This window comes from Vulpes vulpes, chromosome 9, assembly GCF_048418805.1.
Source record: "Vulpes vulpes isolate BD-2025 chromosome 9, VulVul3, whole genome shotgun sequence".
Taxonomy (NCBI): domain Eukaryota; kingdom Metazoa; phylum Chordata; class Mammalia; order Carnivora; family Canidae; genus Vulpes; species Vulpes vulpes.
In genome coordinates, this window is record NC_132788.1 from 110176542 (window position 1) to 110198927 (window position 22386).

Below are 22386 nucleotides of genomic sequence, written 5' to 3' on the forward strand. Positions count from 1 at the left end.
CTACTTAATTCCATTAGGACATACCTATTCATGCCAACATTATTTATTATGTATCTACTAAGTTGAGAATAAGAAGATTGCACAGATGACAAAGGCTCAGGGCTTGCCCTCAGGAAGCTTAAGTTTAGTAGTCATTGGGCACTAGAGCTGTTCTAGGAGGACCAAAAAACCAATACCTGCCAATTCCACAAAGAACTCTAACTTCAGCTTTCGAGTTTGGCTTCCTCAGTTTGTGATTTCTCACCACTTCCTCAGCCTACTCAGCCAGCTGTTACACATTGGGTGGTTTTGCCAAGGTTGTTCAACGAGCCTATTAAAATGAGGACGCCTTCTCAATAAATCTCGTGGAACACACATCAGTGTTATCAAATAAAACATCAATAGGATAGGTCTATTTATATTATGAATGTACCCCAAATCCTTCATAATAAATAAACCTTACTTGTCTCAATCATCTGATACCCCATAGATTTCTCATTTTATTTTATTTTTTAATTTTTTAATTTATTTATGATAGTCACAGAGAGAGAGAGAGAGGCAGAGACACAGGCAGAGGGAGAAGCAGGCTCCATGCACCAGGAGCCCGACGTGGGATTCGATCCCGGGTCTCCAGGATCGCGCCCTGGGCCAAAGGCAGGCGCCAAACCGCTGCGCCACCCAGGGATCCCAGATTTCTCATTTTAAAAAGAAAATTAATATTATTTGATATTGATTTTACGTCACTTTAAAATGCATGACTCACATTTCTTCCAGCATTTTTGTACTTCCATTTGCTCCTTAAGTAATTCAAGTAATTTTTTTCATTAAAAAAAAATGGCATCTCACTATTTCAATGTGGGGCAAAAGTTCTCAAGTATCTGATCTTCCAGGGGAGAAAGCAGAAAGAGGCCTCTCAATCAATGCTTACTTTGGTCATGTTATGCTCCCACAGTTCTAATAGTTGTAGAAATGGTGAAGACAATGAAGAAAGTTTCCATATCTTGATAGAAAATCTGCCCAGAGACTCCCCATATTTGCAGGGAGATTTTCCTAATTACTAAGTGTTTGGGGTTTGACCATTTAAATCATAGTCTTTGGCTCTTATGTACAGATTCTACTCTTTAAAGTTTCAGTTGTTAATCAAGAAAGGGAGGAATACGGTTCTTGCATTCAACATAAGAAATGAGCTCAACAAGACTAAGGCTATTACAAATAGAAGGAAATGAATGGGAGAGAGAGGCTTTTGAGAAGCATTAAGTTATCAGTATTTTATTAAGTGTATGTAGGTGTATTTTGTACTTAATAATATACTTTCTAAAAAAAAGGGATCCCTGGGTGGCGCAGCGGTTTGGCGCCTGCCTTTGGCCCAGGGCGCGATCCTGGAGACCCGGGATCGAATCCCACATCAGGCTCCCGGTGCATGGAGCCTGCTTCTCCCTCTGCCTGTGTCTCTGCCTCTCTCTCTCTCTCTCTCTCTCTCTGTGACTATCATAAATAAATAAAAAAATTAAAAAAATAAAAATGTAACGGGAAGTTTATGTTCAGTGTATTCACTGAGGCAAGTACTATGCATGTCCAATTGACCTTCAATTTGAAAGTCTTTCTAAAATAACAGATCATTCATCAAAATATCTCATGGAAAATAAAACAAGACAAAACCAAACACTAAAATCCCAGTATTTGTGTTGAATGTGTTTTTCTGTAAGACTAACTCTAAAAAGGAAACAAAGTTCTCAACAAAATCTCTATGTATGTCTATTTTCTGGTTATATTTTGTCCTTTCTTCTTTGCCCTTCCTAGGACCGTTTTCTTGTGCTAAACAAGACAGTCTCCATCTTTGCCGTGCCCCCTCAGGCATGGAAAGGGGACACAGCTTCAGCCAGGGTTAGCAACTGAACTGGATCTGCTGTGTAATCAAGAGAGGTTTTAGTTCCAGGTGGCAAGCTTTTGCACGCCTCCTTCTAAAGAAATTCATTTCTCTAAACTGTTCTGTACCCTCATTCCAGATTTTTCCCCTGCCTACGATGGAAGAAAATAAGAAAGGATGCCCCATAAACTAACACAGAAGCAAATTTTCTTATCTAAGTAGTCTATACATTGCGAGTTGTGCTTTGGTCAGAAACATATTTATTTCCTTCTAAAGATTCATTTTCATTTCCTAAGAATCCACTGAAGACAAAATGGTAGATTTTTAGAATAGTACTATTTTTTTTAACTTATTTTATCATTGACTTGATTCTCACCACTGGCTCATTAACTTTACATATTAACAAGCCAAAAGGTTGATTTTGCTTCCCAGAAAGAGTAAAATATTGGTGACAATGTAAAACACAGAGAAGATACGTTCAAATGAGTCTTCTTGTCTAAAATAAGGCATAGTGCAAGAAAGGGGATAATAATAGAGATGCTAAATTAATTGATCAGTATTACTTAAGTCACAGAATACCACCATAGTTCCGATAAAGCTAAAAATAAGAAGCAGTAGACTGCCTATAGCATTTGCCTAGTCATAACTACCAGCAGGCAGAACAGACTCCCTCTAGCCAAAATCAGTTAGTTGCTCACTAGTTCCGCCACCACCCTTCTTTCTCTGCACATGGAAAGGAAAGACCTGCTAAGTGTTTAATCTGTGTCCAGGAAATAAAGCTTTTCATTTTACAACCTAACCAAGTCCTAATAAAAGTGTAGGATGGTGGGAGAAACATAAACCTCAACCCTGAAGCAATGTTTTTGGCCAAGAGTAAAACAAGGAAGGCCTGAGCAATTTGTTTGAGCAGGAACTGACAATATCAACAAAGTGCGATGTGTCTGTGGAGCAGTGTTTGATCAATGTGAGGCAGCCATAAACATGAGACGACAATCCAGTGGTGCTTTGCACCCCCCCTCTAGTTTTTTTTTTTTTTTTCATTTTAAATCCTCTTCTGTCCTTTGGTGTCTTAACATGGCCTGATCTAAGATGCTCATAAGTACACAGACCTTGTTGGGCTGGTGCTTTCTCCCTGGTTGCTGTAGAGGACGCTTATTTATTTATATATTTGGACCTGATGCTGGTGCTGCTGTGGGTTGCAGTGGTGCATTTTCTCTGGCATGCCCACACCCCTTCCACCACCACCTCTAATCTGCTGTGAAAAGCAGCACTTTTTAAATAATTGGCTTACGTACTTAATACAAGAGACCCATGTTTTTTTTTTTTTTTTTTTTTTTTTTAATAGTCACACACACACAGAGAGAGAGAGAAAGAGGCAGAGACACAGGCAGAGGGAGAAGCAGGCTCCATGCACCGGGAGCCCGACGTGGGATTCGATCCCGGGTCTCCAGGATCGCGCCCTGGGCCAAAGGCAGGCGCCAAACCGCTGCGCCACCCAGGGATCCCGAGACCCATGTTTTTAATAAAAGAGAATGCAGCTGATGGAATCTCTCCGGGTAGAGAGAGAGAAAATCCTCCTCCAGGCTGAGAGAATGAGACACCAGCAGACAGTTATTTTGCAGTGCAGTGAATCGACAATTCGTGGGAAATGTTGAAGGCAGAGGAGGCGCCCCCCAAGTGCAGTCCTTTGCCCACATGCTCTATAATAAATAATCTCACACCAGCCCAGCAGTGTGTGCAATGACGTGCCGTGGCCAGCACGCACAGATTGGCAGGGAAAACACATCCAGCGGTGTCGAGTTTTCATCACAATCACCGAATTAACTGATTTCCCCACCTCACACTCCCACTACCCGGTGTAGAGCGCACGCGCACACACACACACATGCAGAGTTGAGAAATGCAAGTTACTGAGAGGTGAAATAGGGCATCTAGGAACACGTTTCAGCATGGATTAGAGACCCAAGTGATGTGTCAGCCTCCCGGGGTACTTGTGAGAGGGTGGGAGTGCGAACGGTGGGAAATGGGACGAGGCAGTGTAAGCAGGGAGAAGGCTGCCGGCTTTCTCGGGGATGCTGGCACATGACATATCTGGAATTCACATTTAACATAAAACACAAAAAAAGATGGTAAGAAATACCTCCGCAAGGTCAGTTAGTTAATTCAGAAAAACTCTGTCCACTGTGTTTTCCTTCACATCATAAATATGCATAAATAAAATCCATCCCAGTCCATATCCTGCAGGATAGGAGGCAGGATGCATTCCAAGGACTTGCTGAAAGACGGTTCACTGACCTCATTTAAATCCTCCAAAGTCCAATTGGTTTTGCACGGCTGCGGTCTACTTATGTCTTACTTCCAGATTCATTTTACCAAGGGACAAATAAATTTGATCAACTTATCCTTCACACAACTACAGAAATGACGACAGAGGGGTTAGAGGTGGGCAAAGATTTAGCAAGAAATCAAGAGTCACCTAGCTTTGAAAATCCTATAGTCCATCGTTTCGCATCCATCCTTCCTGTATCTCACTCCCGCATCCCTGTATGACTCCTCTCTTCAAAGCAACAACTTTCCGCCCGCCGGCCCCGGCCCCCCCAGCCCTGGCCTGCCGCCCCCACCTCACCACCCCCCAAGTGCGCTTTCCCCACGCCCTCCTACTCTGCACATGGCCATTCACTTCATCACCAGCGTCGTCCTCCCCTTCCACAGGGCCCCCTCCTCCTCCTGCAAAAGGGAGGATCTGAGGAAAAGTGCACCCCGGTTCCCCAGCTGCTCTGCATCCAAACCCAGTGATTTGCATCATAACAGCGTTTTGTGCGGTTCCCCCCACCGCCATCGCAGGGGTTCGTACATTTCACGTGAAAGGACAATATTAATGACGGAAAGAAGCAGCAGGAGCAGAGCCATAGAGAGGTCGGGAATCCGAGCGGAAATCCCTTCGCAGTAAAGTAACTGCTTAGGTGCATAGATTTCTTTGCTTAAAGAAAAAAAGAAAAAAAAAGAAAAGAAAGGAAAAGAAAACCAGATAGGCTGATTAATTTTAAAAAACAGGCTTGTTGATAAAGTAGCTTTGAGTCTTTTAACTTTTCCCTTCCCCTTTCCCTTGTTTATTTCTTGATTTATTCTTTCTCTCCTTACCTCCTTTTTCTTTTTCTTTTCCTTCTTCTTTTCTCTCGCTCTCTCCTTTACATCCCAGACAGTCTCTTCTCCCTTCGGAGGTGCATGACACGTCTCACGACACACCTGCCCCCGGGGATGTCACTGCAGTGCACATGGCGCTGCCGCTGCTGCTGTTCTCGCCATCTCGGTAGCTCGCTCACAGGCTCTCACTCACTTTCTAAAGACACACGGATGTGATGGTGGGAAGCAGAGAAAAGAGCAAGGCGACCCGGAAAGGGGGAGGACGAGGATGGAGAGGGCCGGTCAGGAGCATGATGTGGGAGGTGGCCGGTCGGGGTGGGTTGGAGGGTGTGTTGTTCAGAGAAGGCACCAGGTGCTCGCCGGAAGGCGGGAGGGGTGGGGGGTGCTGCTGGCGGGGACTGAGTGAGGGATGGAGGCAGCTCAGCTGGGTGAAGAGGCGGAAGGTGCCGCGCACGGCGCTGCCTGCTGGGAGTGCAAGGCTGAGCCAGGGCCGGAGATCCGAGGGGCTGGAGCCAACTGCAGCTGCCCCTGCCGCACTGGGGAGTAGGGGGGGTGGTTGCACATCGCCGGGGACTAGGGGACTGGAAGGGGCGGAGTGGAAATGCGGGGTGCAGTGGGGGTGATGGGGAAGGGCGTGAAGCTGATGCTCCCGCGGCGGGGCGGGGATGACCTGGTAGAGGAGCCCGCAGAGCTGTAGAAGCGGAGGACGGCGCTGCGTCTCCACATCACGGTCCCTTCTCTAAGGGGCTGGGAAGGAACGAGGGGGGCGAGAAGATGCTGGTGACGGGGGCCCCAGAGTGCAGGGGCCGCCGGCGTCCTCCTGGCGCCCGCTGGACCCTCGGTCCCCGCTGCGGTGCTCGAACCCTCGGACCCGGACTGGAGGCAGCAGAAGCGGCAGCTGCGATGCACCCGCAGAATGGGGTTGCGGTGGGCGAAAGAGTGTCTCCTGCTGCTGCTGCTGCTGCTGGTGCAGCCGCGACAGCCCGTCAGGCAGGCACCGGGTCGGAGCTCGCCTTCCCCTCGGCTCGCACCGCAAGTCCCAGAGCCCTCCGGGGCTGCCCGAGCAGGTGGTGCAGGGACCCGGGGTGTTGGAGAAGGTGCAGGGGAGGGCTGCAGGGGTGGGCAGGTCACGGAAGGGAAGGGGGGCAGAGGGGACGCAGGCAAGCAGCAGCCGCTGCTCGCGCTCGGGGTGTCTCGAGGTTCTGGCAGGGGAGGTGGCGGCGGTGGACGCAGCGCTGGCGGCGGCGACGGCGGCTCCCGGATGCTCGAGCTGCAGCAGCAGCAGAGGCACCGGCGGCGGCGGCGGCGGCGGCGGCGGCTCCCGGATGCTCGAGCTGCAGCAGCAGCAGGGGCACCGGCGGCAGCGGCGGCGGCAGCTCTACCGAGCGCCAGACCCAAGGGCAAGCTCAGCGCGGCGGAGGCCCCGCCCCCACCCTGGCAGGGACAGACAGCGCCCCCGGCCAATGGGAGCGCACCCGCCTCCCGGGCCTGGCCAATGAGAGGAGGCGGTGGGAGGAGACAAGCGCCGGGAGAAACCAACAGGCTTCTCGAGGACCCTTGGGGCAGGGAGGACCCGACCCCCGCCCACACCCCTCCCACGGTCTCACCTCCTTGGACACGTCTCGCCCCGACTTCACAGGGGAGACCGTCGCCCGCCTTGACCGCGCCTTCCCTCAGGAACGGTTCAGCCAATCGCCACCGCGAGGGGGCGGGGTTAGCCACGTCCCCGGCAGGTTCTGGGATCCGTGGGGCCTGGGCCAGGTCCTGGGTGCGAGGTGCTTGTGCGCATGCGGACTCCGAGAGCAGACGGGGGCTGCACCTGCCCACGCACCAGCTGCAGCACATTCTCCAACGCTCTCAGCAGCAAAGGGAGAGACGGCAGGGGGCGGGGGGAGGCTAAGTGTAGGGAGCGGCGCACCTGCCTGCCTGCAGCATCACTCACCAGAGTTCCTATTTTACCTTACGTTGCCAAGATGCCCTGTCCAGCAGTGAGGAACCGTATAATTTCCAATCTCTGTGTCACTTTCAAGTGAGGAGTTAAAGATAGGCATGAGTTTTCTACACACTCCCTTTTCACATCTTTACAATCTTTGCTCCTACATGTTCCAGATAAGGAAGAGGGCTGCTGATCTCTACATAAGACTTTCCCTAAGCAGCTATGTCAGAGGTTTCCAAGACTATCACCAGATTCAGTGATTTGCTAGAACCCACAGGGCTCAGAAGTTCTTGTACACATAATTATGGCTTATTACAGCAAATGGACAAAAAGCAAAGTGATTTTTTTAAAGCAAAATGATTAAAGGAAAATAGTACATGGGGCAAAGTCTGAAGGAAACCAGATGTAAGCTCCCGAAAGTTCTCCGTCAGTAGAGGACATGGTTAATTTCCCTAGCAACAAGATGAGGAAACCTGTTTGAAGTATTGTCTACCAGTGAAGTCACCTGAGCCTACAACGCCAAGGCTTTTATTGGTGGTCCACCACGTAGGTATATAGCCATTGCCTACAAGACCAGTTTCTGAGGCTCCAGAAACCCAGGAGAACAGGTGTTCACCATAAATCACAACGTTTGCACATATTCTCTAGAAAGACTGGTATAACACCTCAGGGACACAGGCATACAAAACATTTATATTGTTTAGAATCCAAATATTTTTAAACAACTTTGTTGAGCTATATCTCACATACCACACTATTCACCCATTTAAAATGTACAATTCATTGGTCTTTTCCTATTCAGAGATATGTACAACCATCTCCACGATTTTAGAACATTTCATTACTGGAACTGTGATTTCCAGTTCTGCACATAGGAAGCTGAGAAGTCAACTCTCTGTCCTAACAACAAGTAAACAAGCTGAATAGACTTAAAAATCAACTCTTCTCAGATCTTTAAGAGGGGGAAGACACAGGAAAAATCACTGATCCCAAGATTGGATATATAGAAAGGTGAATGAATAACAGGAGGGAGTCATAGCTTACCTGGAGCAGACACTCACAAGCGGAAACACCTGTAGGAACCAGGCCTGAGATGAAAATTTGAACTGTACTTGTACTTGAAAACTTGAATTTCTGGAGTCTCAGAGCAAACAACTCTGGGGATTAAAAACTCCAAGGGGATCTAGTCATAGAAGAAACTCCCACAATACTGTTAGACTCACTTCTAGGAGCTCCATCAGATTCCCACAATAAATACTATTAAAAAAATTCCCTGGGGCTTACAGCAGGGAAGGGGAAGAGAAACCATTTTGAAACATGCCAAAGCACTCCATTTTTCTTAATTTCTCTTCACTCCACTCCTATCTATGTAGAAGTCTGAAAATTCAACAAAAATATTTCTGGAACTATTAAATGAGTATAGCGAGGCTACAGAATGACAGGTTAATATACAAAGGTCAACTGATTTCCTACATGCCAGCAATGAACAAGTGGAATTTGAAATTAAAAACACAATGCCTAGCCAACACTTGTCTCCTATGTTGTTAATTTTAGCCATTCTGACAGGTGTGAAATGAGATCTTTTGTACTTTTGATTTGTAATTCCCTGATGATTGATGTTGAGCATGTTTTCATTGATGTTGAGTCTGTTAGCCATCTCTATGTCTTATTTGGAAAAATGTCCATTCATGCCTTCTCCTCATTTCTTATCTGGATGATTCATTTTTTGGGTGTTGAGTTTGATAAGTTCTTTATAGATTTTGGATACTAACCCTTTATCAGATATGTCATTAACAAATATCTTCTCCTATTCTACAAGGTTGCCTTTTAGTTTTGTTGATTGTTTCCTTCACTGTGCAAAAGCTTTTTACATTGATGAATCCCAATAGTCTATTTTTGTTTTTCTTTCCCTTCAGGAGACATATGTAATAAGAAGTTGCTACAGTTGGTGTCAAAAAGGTTGCTGCCTGTGTTCTCCTCTTGGATTTTGATGGTTTCAGATCTCACATTTAGATCTTTAATCCATTTGAACGTAAGAAAGTGGTCCAGTTTCATTCTTCTGCATGTTGCTGTCCAGTTTTCCCAGCACTATTTTTTGTTAAAGTGACTTTTTTTCCAGTGGATATTCTTTCTTGCTTTGTTGATCAGCTGACCATATAGTTGTCAGAATCCATTTCCGGGTTCTCTACTCTGTTCCACTGATTTTCGTCTGTTTTTGTGCCAGTACCACACTGTCTTAATCACTGCAGCTCTGTAATACAGCTTGAAGTCCAGATTTGTGATGCCTGCAGCTTTTTCTTTTTCAAGATTGCTTTGGCTATTCAAGGTCTTTTATAGTTCCATACAAATTTTAGGATTGTGTGTTCTAGCACTGTGAAAAATCCTGGTGGTATTTTGATAGGAATTGTATTAAATATGTAGATTGCATTCAGTATTATAGATATGTTAACAATATATGTTCTTTTGATCCATGAGCATGGAATGTTTTTCCATTTCTTTGCATCCTCTTTAGTTTCTTTCATCAGTATATTATAGTTTTCAGAATACAGGACTTTCACCTCTTTCGTTGAGTTTACTCCAAATATCTTATGGATTTGAGTGCAATTGTAAATGAATCAATTCTTTAATTCCTCTTTCTGCTGTTTCACTATTGATGTGTAGAAATGCAACAGATATCTGTATGTTGATTTTCTAACCTGTGACTGTACTGAACTTGCGTGCCAGTTCTAGCAACTTTTTGGTAGAGTCTTTTAGGTTTTCCGTATAGAGTATGATGTCATCTGTAAATAGTGAAAGTTTGACTTCTCCCTTGCCAATTTGGATGTGTTTTATTTCTTTTTGCTGTCTGACTGTTGAGGGTAGGACTTCCACTGCTATGTTAAATAACAACGGGTGAGAGTGGACCACACTGTCTTGTTTTTGACCATAGAGGAAAAGCTCTGTTTTCCCCACAGACAATGATATTAGCTGTGGGTTTTTCACATATGACCTTTGTGATGTTGATATAGATTCCCTCTATCCCTACTTTGCTGAGGGTTTTTATTATGAATGGATGTTGTATTTTAAGGGGAAACCTCTCACACTGTTGGTGGAAATGAAAACCGGTGTAGCCACTCTGAAAAATAGTACAGAATTTCCTGAAAAAGTTAAAAATAGAACTACCTTATGATCAAGGAATTACACTACTGTGTATTAACCCAAAGGATATAAAAATACTAATTCAAAGGGATACATTCACCCCAGTGTTTATAGCAACATTATCAACAATAGCCAAATTATGGAAAGAGCCCAAATGCCATCGACTGATGAACAGATAAGCAAATGTGTATATATAAATAAATGGGATATTACTCAGCCATAAAAAGAATGAAATCTTTCCATTTGCAACAACGTGGATGGAGCTATGGAGTATTATGCTAAGCAAAGTAAGTCAGTCAAGTAAGATAAATGCCTTATGATTGCACTCATATATGGAACTTAAGAAGCAGAACAGATGAACAGGGGGTAAAAGAGAGGCAAACCAGGAAACAGACTCTTAGCTACATAGAAGGAACTAATGATCACTCTTCCCTGGTGAGCAGGGGATGCATTACATGGGGGATGGGTATTAAGGAGACCACTTTTGATGAGCATGGGGTATTGTATATAAGTGATGAATCACTAGGTTCAGCACCTGAAACTAATATTGAATGGTTAACTGTAATTTACATAAAGAATTGGAAAAAAAGACCCCACAATACCATTTACATTAACAGTCTCAAAAATGAAATACTTAGGGCAGCCCAGGTGGCTCAGCGGTTTAGCACCACCTTCGGCCCAGGGCCTGATCCTGGAGACCCGACATCGAGTCCCACATCAGGCTCCCTGCATGGAGCCTGATTCTCCCTCTACCTGTGTCTCTGCCTCTCTCTCTCTCTCTCTCTCTCTCTCTCTCTCTCTTTCTCTGAATAAATAAACAAATAAATAAGTAAAAAATGAAATACTTAGATGAACAAAAAAAAACAAACAAAAACTAAATAAATGGAGATATATTCTATTTTTATGGACAAGATGATTCAATATTATGAAAATGTAAAAAAATATATATATAAAGGGGGGGATAGAGGGAGCTATCAATGTAATACCAATTAAAATCCCATCAGGTTATTTTATATGTATCAAAAATTAATTCTAAAATTTATATGGAGAGACAAAATATCTAGAATAGCCAACACACTATTGAGGGAGAACAACAGAGTTGGAGGGCAGATGCTACTTGGTTTTAAGACTTACTACTCAGCTATCGTAATCAAGGCAGTGTGGCATTGACAAAAGAACAGACAAATAGAGTAATGGGCCAAAACAGAGATCCCAGAAATAGATCTCCATAAATACAGTCAACTGATCTTTGACAAAGGAGGAAAGGTAATACAATAAAGATAGTCTCTGCAACAAATGATGCTGAAAAATTGGGCAATCATCTGCAAAAACACTGGCCTACACAAATCTTGTACCCTTTACAAAAAATAACTCACCTACATGTGAAAAAGAACACTATAAAACTCCATGAAGATAGTATATTAGAAAACCTAGATTACCTTGGCTATCATAAGGTCTTTTTACCACACCACCAAAGGCAAGATCCATGAAAAAAAAAAGATAAGCTGAATTTCATTAAATTTAAAAGCTTTTGCTCAATGAAAATCAATATCAAGAGAATTAGAAGATAAGCCGCAGAATGGGTAATATTTTTTTCCAAAAAATGCACCTGATAAAAAACCATTATCCAAAATATACAAAGAACTCTTTTTTATTTACAAGATTTATTTATTTATTTTAGAAAGAAAGAGAGTGAAAGAAGATGCATGGGAAGCATGAGTGGGGGTAGGAGCAAAGGAAGAGAATCCTCAAGAAGACTCCTTGCTGAGCTCAGACCCTGAGGTGGGGCTCAGTGTGGGGAAGGAACGCCAGGCTCCCATTCTACCTCACTACCTATGTGATTATGACTTGAGCCAAACCAAGAATTGGTCACTTAATCGACTGAGCATTCAGGGGCCCCTTAAATATGCAAAGAAGTCTTAAAACTCAATAATAGGAAAACAAACAGCTCAATTTTAAAATAAGCCAAAGATAGGTTAGGGGCACCTGGGTGACTCAGTTGGTTAAGCATCTGACTCTTGATTTTGGCGTGGGTCATAATTTGGGGTCCTGGAATCAAGCCTCCCATTTGGCTCCATGCACAGTGGGGAATCTGCTTAAGAATTCTCACTCTCCCTCTTCCTTTGTCCCTCCCCCTGCTTGCACATTCTCTTTATGTAAAATAAAAATAAATAAATCTTTAAAAATAAAGATAATAATAAATAAAAATAAGCCAAAGACCTTAACTGATACTTTACCAAAGAAAATACACAAATGGCAGATACACGTATTAAAAAATGCTTCACAATATATGTTATCAGGCAAATGAAAATGAAAATAACAGGGAGATACCCGCACACACTTACTAGAATGGCCAAAATCCAGAACACTGACAACACCAGGTCCTAGTAAGGATAGGAAGCAAGAGGAAATTTCACACACTATTGGTGAGGATCAAAAGAGGAACAGGCACTTGGAAGACAATTTCAAAGTTTCTTGCAAAACTAAACATACTCTTAATATATAATCTAGCCATATTCTCCTTGGTATTTACTCAAATAAATAGAAAATCGTGCCCACACAAAAACTGGCACATGTATGTTTATAGCAGCTTCAGTTTAATTTGCCAAAAGTTGGAAAAAACCAACATGGCCTTGAGTAGAAGAGTGAATGAGTGAATGGATGAATGAATGAATGAATAAATATTTATCTAGCACTAAAAATAAATGAGCTATCAAGCCACAAAAAGACAATGAAGAACTTTCAGTACTAGTATATTAGCATATATATTAACATTTTAGTAAGTAATAGAAACAAATAGAGAAGGCTACATGATTCCAAATATGTGACATTCTGGAAAAGATAAAACTCTGGAGACAATAAAAGTATCTGTGGTCAGCTGGGGTCGGGGTGGTTGGGAAAATGAAAAGGTAGAGCACAGAGGATTTTTAGTACAGTGAAAATACTCTGTATGATATTATAATGATGTATGTATGTCATTATATATTCATTCAAACCTACAGGATGAATAACACCAAGAGTGAACCCTAAGGTGAACTATAGACTTTAGGTGATTATGATCTGTCAAAGTAGGTTTCCCTTTTGGTAGAAAAAAAAAGTAGGGTGATTGTTGATAATGGGATAATGTGTGTGGGATATAGGGGGAGAGATGGGATCTCTCCCTCCCTCTCAGTCTTGTTGGCAACCTAAAGCTACTCTAAAAAAGTAAAACCTTAAAAAAAAAATCCAGTACCCTTTAGCTTTCACCACCTTATGATCCCAGCTACCTTCCAAGCCATAAGCAATCGTCATTTATTTTATGTTTCTATACCTTTGCCTATTCTGGATTTGTAGTGAATCTTCAAGATTGCTAACACTGTGGCTGCACTGGCTCATATGATTTTTATTTTGGTTATAGGACACATTTCGGCAAGAAATCATCAAGGAACTTCGAAGAACAAGATTTATTACTCACACGTCCTGGAGGGAATATGGCATGCCAAAGGCACAGAGTAAAGGCAAGGTAGAGAGAAGGGGGTGAGAGACATAGAAGATGGAGAGAGAAAGGGACGGACAGAGAGACAGACAACCCTGAACTTGGGGTTCTGCCTTTATTAGGGTTCAAGTGTGGAGTGTTTAGAGTTTCATGCGTTCACTTTTCACCAGCTAATTTAAAGCATAAGAGCAGGAATTAGGGGTGGGGATGTAAAAGCAGGGTCACTCAAGCTGTCAAGTATCTCAGCTAACTAAGGCTTTTTTGCGAAAGGAAACTTCATGGTGGGGGTGGCCTAATTCCATGCCTGGTTGTTTTGCTAGTAGTTGGGTCACAGAACTAATAATATATTTATTCAAGATGACTGTCTTTTAATAAAAATTTCTTGGCCATAAAAAAACCTAATGTCAACCGCTCATACAACACCACCATCAACAACAAAAAGCTTCATGTCAGGCACTTATATTACACAGAGAATCTACATTATCACATTTGCTTGTTTTATGTATCTCCTCACACTCTTGCTAGAGAGAAAGGAGAACTCCCCAGGATAGAACAACTTCACTCTGTCTTCCCAGCAGGAATTCCAAAATTTCTGTGGACAAGTGCTTGATATATTTGTCTATTATTGAATGTAGTAATTCTGCCTTTGATCTACCATGTATTTTCTGTATGAATTTATGGAGAGATGAAAGCTGATGCCCTGTCATTTTAGACCATTGAGCTCTGGACTCAAAGGAACCACATTTGAACATATGAAGAAACTATGTGACATTACCTGAGGGTTTGTGATGAACTGGATATTCCCCATTTGCTCATCCCAGACTTACCTTCCACCCATCCCAATCCTGCTGTGTTGCAGAGGCTGACCTCCATGGACTTCATCAATCTGGTTGTCTTGCTTCTGCTGCTAGTTGTGATCAGCCCATGGAATGCACACGTTGGAAGCTAGAGGAAGATGAAAGAGAGATACATATCAGGTTTCTTATTTCTCTGTGTTTCTCTCTGCTCGTTTGAGGGTTTGTGTGTTTTTTATTGTTGGTGGTGGTGTTTTTGTTTTGTTTTGTTTTTAAACATGTGTATTTCTCTACTACTGTCCACAGCTTCTGGTCATGCGTTACACGACTGTATTTCTAAGAGCGTTCTGATAGCCGTTCCCTTCTTTATCCCTTCACGTCTAAGGGGTAAAAGACGCATTGATTGCTTGCTGCTGCTTCATGTTCAGGGCAGGCGCTTCACCATTCTTTACATTTCCCTTAATCATCCCAACTCCTGTATAAATACCACCTTGTATAACTCTCTATCATTAGATTTTTTCCAGTTACCTCTTGAGTGTGCCTGTTTTATGCTAGTAGTTTGAAAAATACATGAGATTCTCTTTGGGTACAATTACTGGATAGAGATTTGCTTCTGTTTGGCAGAATGTGTGGGAAGAAATAAACAAAAAACTATTTGGTTCTATTTGGTTTAACCATTGTACAGAAAGTAATTTTGCATTTTCCATGTACTTCAAAATATTTCTCAACCTACTTCTTTAGTGTTGGGTTGGTGGGCATGTTCTTGATTCCAGCCAACAGATTATAATAAGAGGTGCCATGTATCATTTGTAGGCAGAGGCAGATCAGAACAGGAGTAAATTCTCCATGCTGTATTTTCCTCTAACTTAGCCACAGCTAAGGCCAGATTTTCTCAGGATAAAGAAGAGTTGTCCTCCCAATACCAGCTGTCCAAATTTTCTGAGGTAAAACCATGAATACGTTAGAGTAAGTAATGAAAAATTTGACATATGAGTACTACCTTGCATGTTTTATAGTAAAGATACATCTGCACAATAATAAAGTCCATTTGTAAAGTGTTTCTCTGTTACATCATTTGTAACAGCAGAAGACTAGAAACTATTAAAGCTTCCACAAATAAAAACAAGTTAAATAAACTGAGGTTTAAACACACAGGTACAGAAAAATTGCAGGCTATAATGCTACGTTACTTGAAGAACACTCTCTATAGATTGTCAACTTTTTTTAAGAGGACGAAATATAAGTACATATTCCTGTTTGCTTTATTTGTGTGAAGAAAAAGTAATATAATAACAAAAACATAGTAATATAGTGGTCTCAAGATGAGTGAGGATTGGGTGGAAGTAAGAATTCTAAATGTACAGCTTCTCAATTAGTTTGAAACATTTTTGAACCATTGAATGTAATGATTTATTTAACAAATGACAATTGAATATTTTTACCTCTAACATCAGAAAAATAAAAATAAGTAAGAGCAATGCACCATACATTCTCAACAAAATGAATCAATGGAACACCAAAGAAGGCCTCAGAAGAAATGCAAGTGAAGCAAATATTCAGCTGTTGACACCTGTAGGTAGAGGATCAATTTGTTTCAATAATGATGCTGGAGAGATTAAATTCCTATTGCAAAATGTAGATAATGTATGTGTCTCAAAATATATTTTAAAATAAGATATTACTCAAAGATATATTTTGAAGAATTATAATAGGCACAAATTATTTTTGAAGGGTGTGAATATATATGTGTATATATATCCATATATAAAGTTTAGCTTAAATAAATATAAGATTTCTGCATGTCAAAAATCATAAAATTTCAAAACAAAAGACTTAGGCAAAAAAAATGTGAGAGAATATAATTTTCCAAAAAATAGTGAAATAAAAATCTGATATCCTTAAACAAAAAAGAGATAAAATGGTCATTTGAAAAAATAGTAATAGAGAAACAGAAAAAAGCTGTTATGCTTAGAAATTTTCAAAGGAGGAAATACAAGTAATCAATAATTGCGTTTAAGTAGTCCAATGTTAATTGTGATCAACTGATAACCAGATATCGTTCACTAGGCTGTCATAACTGAAAATGATTTTTTAATGCACAATAATTTACAGTTGTTCAGGGAATATATGTGGTAAGGTGCTTGTAGACATATCAATAGGTGAATAGGCAACTTAGCAACACACGTCAAAAGCCCTGAGAATATGAGAAAATATAGATGTTTCCCCAATTGGGGCTATTGCAAGCAATAATTCGTTGAGCAAAATGTCAGCTATTTTCTCTAATTTTAGGTTACATACTACTCAATATAGAGTTATTTTTTTAGTATGTGTATAAACAATGATTATAACTTTTCCATATATTTATGGCTGCATGTTTTAGTCTATGAAATGCTTTCTTGTGTTGATCTCATGACTGGAAGTGTTTTCATTTGATGAAAATAATTATTAGGCGCAAACAGTTTTTAACCTGATAGTTTCTTTTCCATTAGCTTTGCGAACAAGAATCAATACAAGAACATTTCTCCAAAAATGATCTCTCATTCAACAACTATCAATGAGCATCTACCATATATCAGATCAGGTATGGTGTTAGGTGCTAGGAATAAGGCAGAAAACTATAAAAACAAGACAAACAAGTAAAAAAATAATCCTGCCTGTATACAGTAACTACTATTCTAGTGCATTTTGAAGCACTGAAAAGATGATAGATTCTGTAACCAGATATGTGAAAATAATCAAAATAAAAAGATACCTTCACATGTTCCTACCACTTGCTCTTTTTTAAATAATCACATACAGCTAATTGCCTTCCCTGTCCCTTTCCAATACAATTCTTTTTCTTTATGATAATAATAAAATATTCATTAAATAATTAATTCGGAGAGACAATATTAAGGTAAAAGATTTTCAAGTTCTCAAACTCATCATTGATACATATCCTCCAATATTCATTTATATTTTGTCTATAGTTCTACATTAAAATATTTCACTTGCCTGGGGAAACATTTAACAATATTTATAACAAAGAAAACCTACCCTTGGAGAGTGGAAGCAATGCTGAATTGTTTCCTACTATTCATTAAAGCTCAATTATAAAAAAGAATATTTATGGAATTATTCTGTTTTCTTTCTCCTCTTCTTCCCCGTTTTTCTCCTCTCCCTTTCCTCCTTCTTCCCCCTTTTTTCCTCCTCCTCCTTTCCCTCCTTCTTTCCTGTGACTCTAAAGTGATGTGCTATATCAGATTTTGTATATATTTGTGCTTATGTTTGAGTATAAATATATATGACTTCTGATATATTATACATATATAATCTACATATATAGCTACATTATACATATATATTATGACTACTCTAATATTTAGTAAGTTTTTAAGTGATTATTTTTATAATGAGACTTTTGAATAAAATATTTAGGCTCCCCTTTGTATTCATTATGAGAAAAAAATCTTGCATTCTCTTCCTCCCTCATACCTTCCTCTGCTCCGTCACTTAATATTATCTTCCTTGTGTGTTTATCTTTGTATGAAATCTGTATGCTTTTGTCCCTGAATTTATCATTTTATTTTTTTAATTTATTTATTTATAGAGACACAGAGAGAGAGAGAGAGAGAGGCACAGACACAGGCAGAGGAAGAAGCAGGCTCCACGCAGGGAGCCCGACGTGGGACTCGATTCCAGGTCTCCAGGATCACACTCCGAGCTGCAGGCTGCACTAAACCGCTGTGCCACCGGGCTGCCCGAATTTATCATTTTAAAAGATGTCCTTTGACTGCAAGCTATTGTGCATAAGGTAATAAAGAGAATTATTTTAATATCCAAATTATTTTGTTTTCATTTATTCATTTGATATTATCAGAATATCTAATATTTATATTCTATCCTGTTATTCCTATTCCTGCCTTGGTTTTTATGATTTCAATTTTTAGTTGAATATATTAAATTCATTCCACTGGAGGATCCCTGGGTGACTCAGTGGTTTAGCGCCTGCCTTCCGCCCAGGGCACTATCCTGGAGTTCCGTATCGGGCTCCCTGCATGGAGCCTGCTTCTCCCTCTGTCTCTCTCTCTGTGTCTCCCATGAATAAATACATAAATAAATAAATAAATAAATAAATAAATAAATAAATAAAATCTTTAAAAATAAGCAAATAAATAAATTCTCCCTAATAGTCTTTTGCCAGGATCTTTCCATTCACTTCTTACCTAACTATAACCTTTCTTCCAGAAAGGCTTGTATGAAAAATGTATGCTGCTATTTTACAGTAAATACTGTTTTGTCTATATACTTTATACTTGGAAGATGACTTTGCTGGATATAAGATCCTTGTATCATATTTTCTTTCCTTGAGTCTCTTTGCAAGTGTTGATCTTCTATCAATGAATATTGCAGCCAAAGTGATTACCTGGACCTTCATTTTCTATTTATCTATCTTGTTTCCTTTCCTTTATGAGTGACATACTCTTTTTCACCAAGAAGCCAAATGGATCTTTCCTAATAAACTCAACGGAACATTTGTTTATTTGATTTTCTCCTTCACATATTCAGTTTTGCACATGTTATATATTTGGTTCCTGTCTTTTCTTTACTACTTGTTCACTACTTATTTGAATTTAGTTTCCTTTTGTTAATTTTTCTCATTTCACTTTTCTATGTATCCTACTGTTCTGTTTCTTTTCTTCCTATTTATCTTCCTCTTTACTGGCCATTCTTTCCTGTGTTCTTAGTGTTTTTTTTGTAAAAGTTGTGATTACATATTTAATATTTTTGTGTTAATGTTGGGAGTGTTGGATTCAAATTTTATCTGCTTTAATGTCTCGGTTTTCTTCCATGTTTTTTCTCTGTTGGGAAGTTTTCCTATTACCCCTTTTCTTTTCTTTTTATTACCCCTTTTCTTAAAGTAACATTATATGGATGCTTTATCTATTCCCCTTTGTTGGTTTTGTTGTTGTTGTTTCTTCCTGTGAGGTTTTTTTTTTTGTTTTTTGTTTTTTTTGTTTGCTTTTTGGCCTATTTTTGTTGAGTTGGATTTTCAGAGAAGAAATTAGCAGGGGATAGCAATGACCGCATTCTTAAGTACTGGTTCTTAACATCTTTTGTCTAATTTCTCTGTAGATGTTTGCCTTTTATTTATTGATATTATTTGATTACTGATATTAAGAGCCCTTTGTTTACTAGAAATTATTCTGTCACATGCATAGTGTTATTTAAATGAGCATAGAAGTCCATGTAGTATTATTTTATAAATCTTTATAAATCCTCATTCACTTTATTTATAACCTTTTGTCATTGATGGTTCTATTAGGATAACATAAACCTCTTTAAATATTGCAAGCAATTTAGAGTTTAGCACAGCAAATTAAGTGCTTACAAATCTGTTGAAAGGACTGAGAAGTAAAAGGTCAGGGCATACCACCAATAGATCTCAGGTTTGTTGATAGCTTTGGGGGAATTATAAAGTTCCTATTTCCAACCCTGCTCAAAAGGTACGGGAAGTCACTGCTGTTGGTTGCTGCAGGGCAGGCTGTAACACTGAAGAGAATGATTCTTAATGGCCAGCAGACACTAAAAATTCTCACATTCACCATATCCATGCTTTTGCTTTCTGCTGCAAAAGGAAGAATAGAACTGTTTCACTTCTGCCTTCCAGATCTAACAGTCACTCATATTATTATAATCTAAACCAAAGTCCTGACACAAAGCACCCTGGGAAATTTGTTTTCTAGACATGTTTCTAAACTATAGGAGAGAGCACGGAAGGTGGTGAGAATGGTTCTGAGTACCAACAATCCTTTTCCTCAGTGCCAGTACACAGCCTTCTATTCAAGCTTATCTCCCAAACAATGGCAACAAGATCACGTGACTGACAAAGATGATGTGCAAGTAACAATGTGTTTGCTCTTTTCCTGAAATCCTCATCATATGCTATACTATATATAGCATTAGATAGTCTTTATTTCTTTTCTAGTGTAATCACAAACCCCCTTCTAGTTTGTAGAACCTGTAACCTGTAAAGACTGATTAATAAGTCATTCCATCAACCCTTTATAAAAATTGTGCAGAAAAAAAGAAAGTCTTCACTTTTTAAATTCATATTATTTACTTGTTTATTTATTTATTGTATACTCCATACCCAGTATGGAGCTTGAACTCACAATCCTGAGATCAAGAATCGCAAGTTCTCCTGACCGATGTAGTCATGGCGCGCTGAGAAAAGAAAAGCTTTAAAAAAGGCAACTGATAAGATACAGAACAATGAAGACAGTATGATTATTTGTCTAGTCTTTGTTTAACAACTGGTATTTAGTTGCTATTTAAAACTTGTTTCTTTCACTTTCCATGCTACGTTCCATTTATACTCAGTCAGTGCCTCAAAAGCTTGTGATACTCTGCTTAGTAAGGTGATTCAAACTTTTATTCCTTAAATATCATGCTATGTTTGATATTTGATTGCTGTGGCCTTGAGAACCCATGAGTTGGACAAACATAATCCTCTCTGCTTCTACTGTGTAGCAGAAATTATATTGCACCTTACTATTAAGATTGTAACTACAAACAGTTGGCCTTTACCTATTAATTTGGTTGCATTAGAAACTCAATAAGAGGGGATCCCTGGGTGGCGCAGCGGTTTGGCGCCTGCCTTTGGCCCAGGGCGCGATCCTGGAGACTCGGGATCGAATCCCACGTCGGGCTCCCGGTGCATGGAGCCTGCTTCTCCCTCTGCCTGTGTCTCTGCCTCTCTCTCTCTCTCACTGTGTGCCTATCATAAATAAATAAAAATAAATTTAAAAAAAAAAAAAAAAAAGAAACTCAATAAGAGTAAGGTTTTTTTGTTTTGTTTTGTTTTGTTTTGTTTTTAATTTCGAGTTCATTGAAACCATCACTGTGCCCTTGTAAAACAATTCCGCCTTTGGAAATGAACACCTGTAAACCATCAAAGCAGTAAATTATAGGGAGGGGAGACAAAATCATTTTTGAGGGTGTTCTGAGGGATTATAATGAAAGGAGTCATTCTCACTTTCAACCATTGAGTTTCCAATCTGTTTTCTAAGACAGAAAAAAACATTTGTGGTCATAAATAAAAAAAATTTAGAACATTTCTTCAATTCTACCAGATATTTTCTTTTTTTTTTTTAATTAATTTTTATTGGTGTTCAATTTACCAACATACAGAAAAACACCCAGTGCTCATCCCATCAAGTGTCCAGATATTTTCTATAAGCCATTCCACTATATAACTGGACCAACTGCTTCCGGGTAATGAGGCACCCAACAAGGTGAGTGATTCCCTTGGGTATGAGTCCATTGCTTTACTCTTTTGTTGTAAAGTGAATGCCTTGGTCAGAAGCAACATTGTATGGGATGATAATTGTAGCAAATAATGTATTCTATAAATCAGTGGGTAAGACTGAGGGCAGGAAAATTAGAGACACAGAATGGAAATGCTTATCTATAGTAAGTGATAATATCAATGGGGGGAGGATTACTACTCTTTGATTCAAAAGGGTAAACATTCATTAAACTGCCACCAGAACTTACTTCCACCCTTCCCTCTGGGAACATATACATAGGATTCCTAGTTGATCTTCACTATAGACATTTGGTAATTGAGCAGCTGAGGTAGCCAGATTTACCTTTATGAGAATCTTACGTATTTGAGGCTAAGCATATTCTATACCAGCATCCCTTGTCAGTTTGTTAACGAGTCTATAGAGTAAACACTAGGTGGCACATAAAGAGCCTGACTGACATCCACACAATAAGAAATCTTATCTGACCTGGGACTGCAAGTCTCTTATATATCAGTATGTGTTTGAAAACATTTATATAAATAACAAATATCTATGTTTTTTGCCAATTTTTAGAAGTTCATCATTAATCTTCCTTCTTAACCAAATTATTCCCTAATTTTTTGATTGTAGGGTTTCTAAAGTTAGTGTTATTGGAAAAATTATTCGTCAGCACACCTGATTGTTAATGTCAATGAATTGATGCATATCTGTACCTTCAACCAATTATTTTCCTATGCAAAGTGAACAACCAGAGGCCATGC

The 22386-nt window shown here is 40.0% G+C and overlaps 1 protein-coding gene and 2 long non-coding RNA genes across 4 annotated transcripts in view; 2 read left to right on the forward strand and 1 right to left on the reverse strand.

The window, feature by feature from the left end:
• Positions 1-6835, reverse strand: part of LOC140594022 (uncharacterized) — a 90499-nt gene extending 83664 nt beyond the window's left edge. Inside the window, exons 1-2 of the mRNA XM_072722149.1 lie at positions 5661-6835; positions 4988-5186 (exon numbers count right to left, since the gene is read on the reverse strand). Coding sequence (XP_072578250.1) covers positions 5180-5186; positions 5661-6835 — 1182 coding nt within the window. The 3' untranslated portion in view covers positions 4988-5179. The remainder of the gene's footprint in view (positions 1-4987; positions 5187-5660) is intronic.
• Positions 6836-7673: 838 nt separating this feature from the next.
• Positions 7674-16086, forward strand: LOC140594000 (uncharacterized). 2 transcript variants are annotated; one of them, XR_011994556.1, is made up of 3 exons: positions 8620-8958; positions 13462-13566; positions 15788-16086. It is a non-coding gene; the product is annotated as an uncharacterized lncRNA (long non-coding RNA). The 2 variants fall into 2 exon arrangements; XR_011994555.1 differs by lacking the exon at positions 15788-16086 and having other exon boundaries at positions 7674-8958.
• A 2020-nt stretch (positions 16087-18106) lies between these two features.
• The window catches only part of LOC140593784 (uncharacterized), a 44185-nt gene continuing 39905 nt past the window's right edge, over positions 18107-22386 (forward strand). Inside the window, exon 1 of the long non-coding RNA XR_011994087.1 lies at positions 18107-18126. This is a non-coding gene — a long non-coding RNA (uncharacterized lncRNA). The remainder of the gene's footprint in view (positions 18127-22386) is intronic.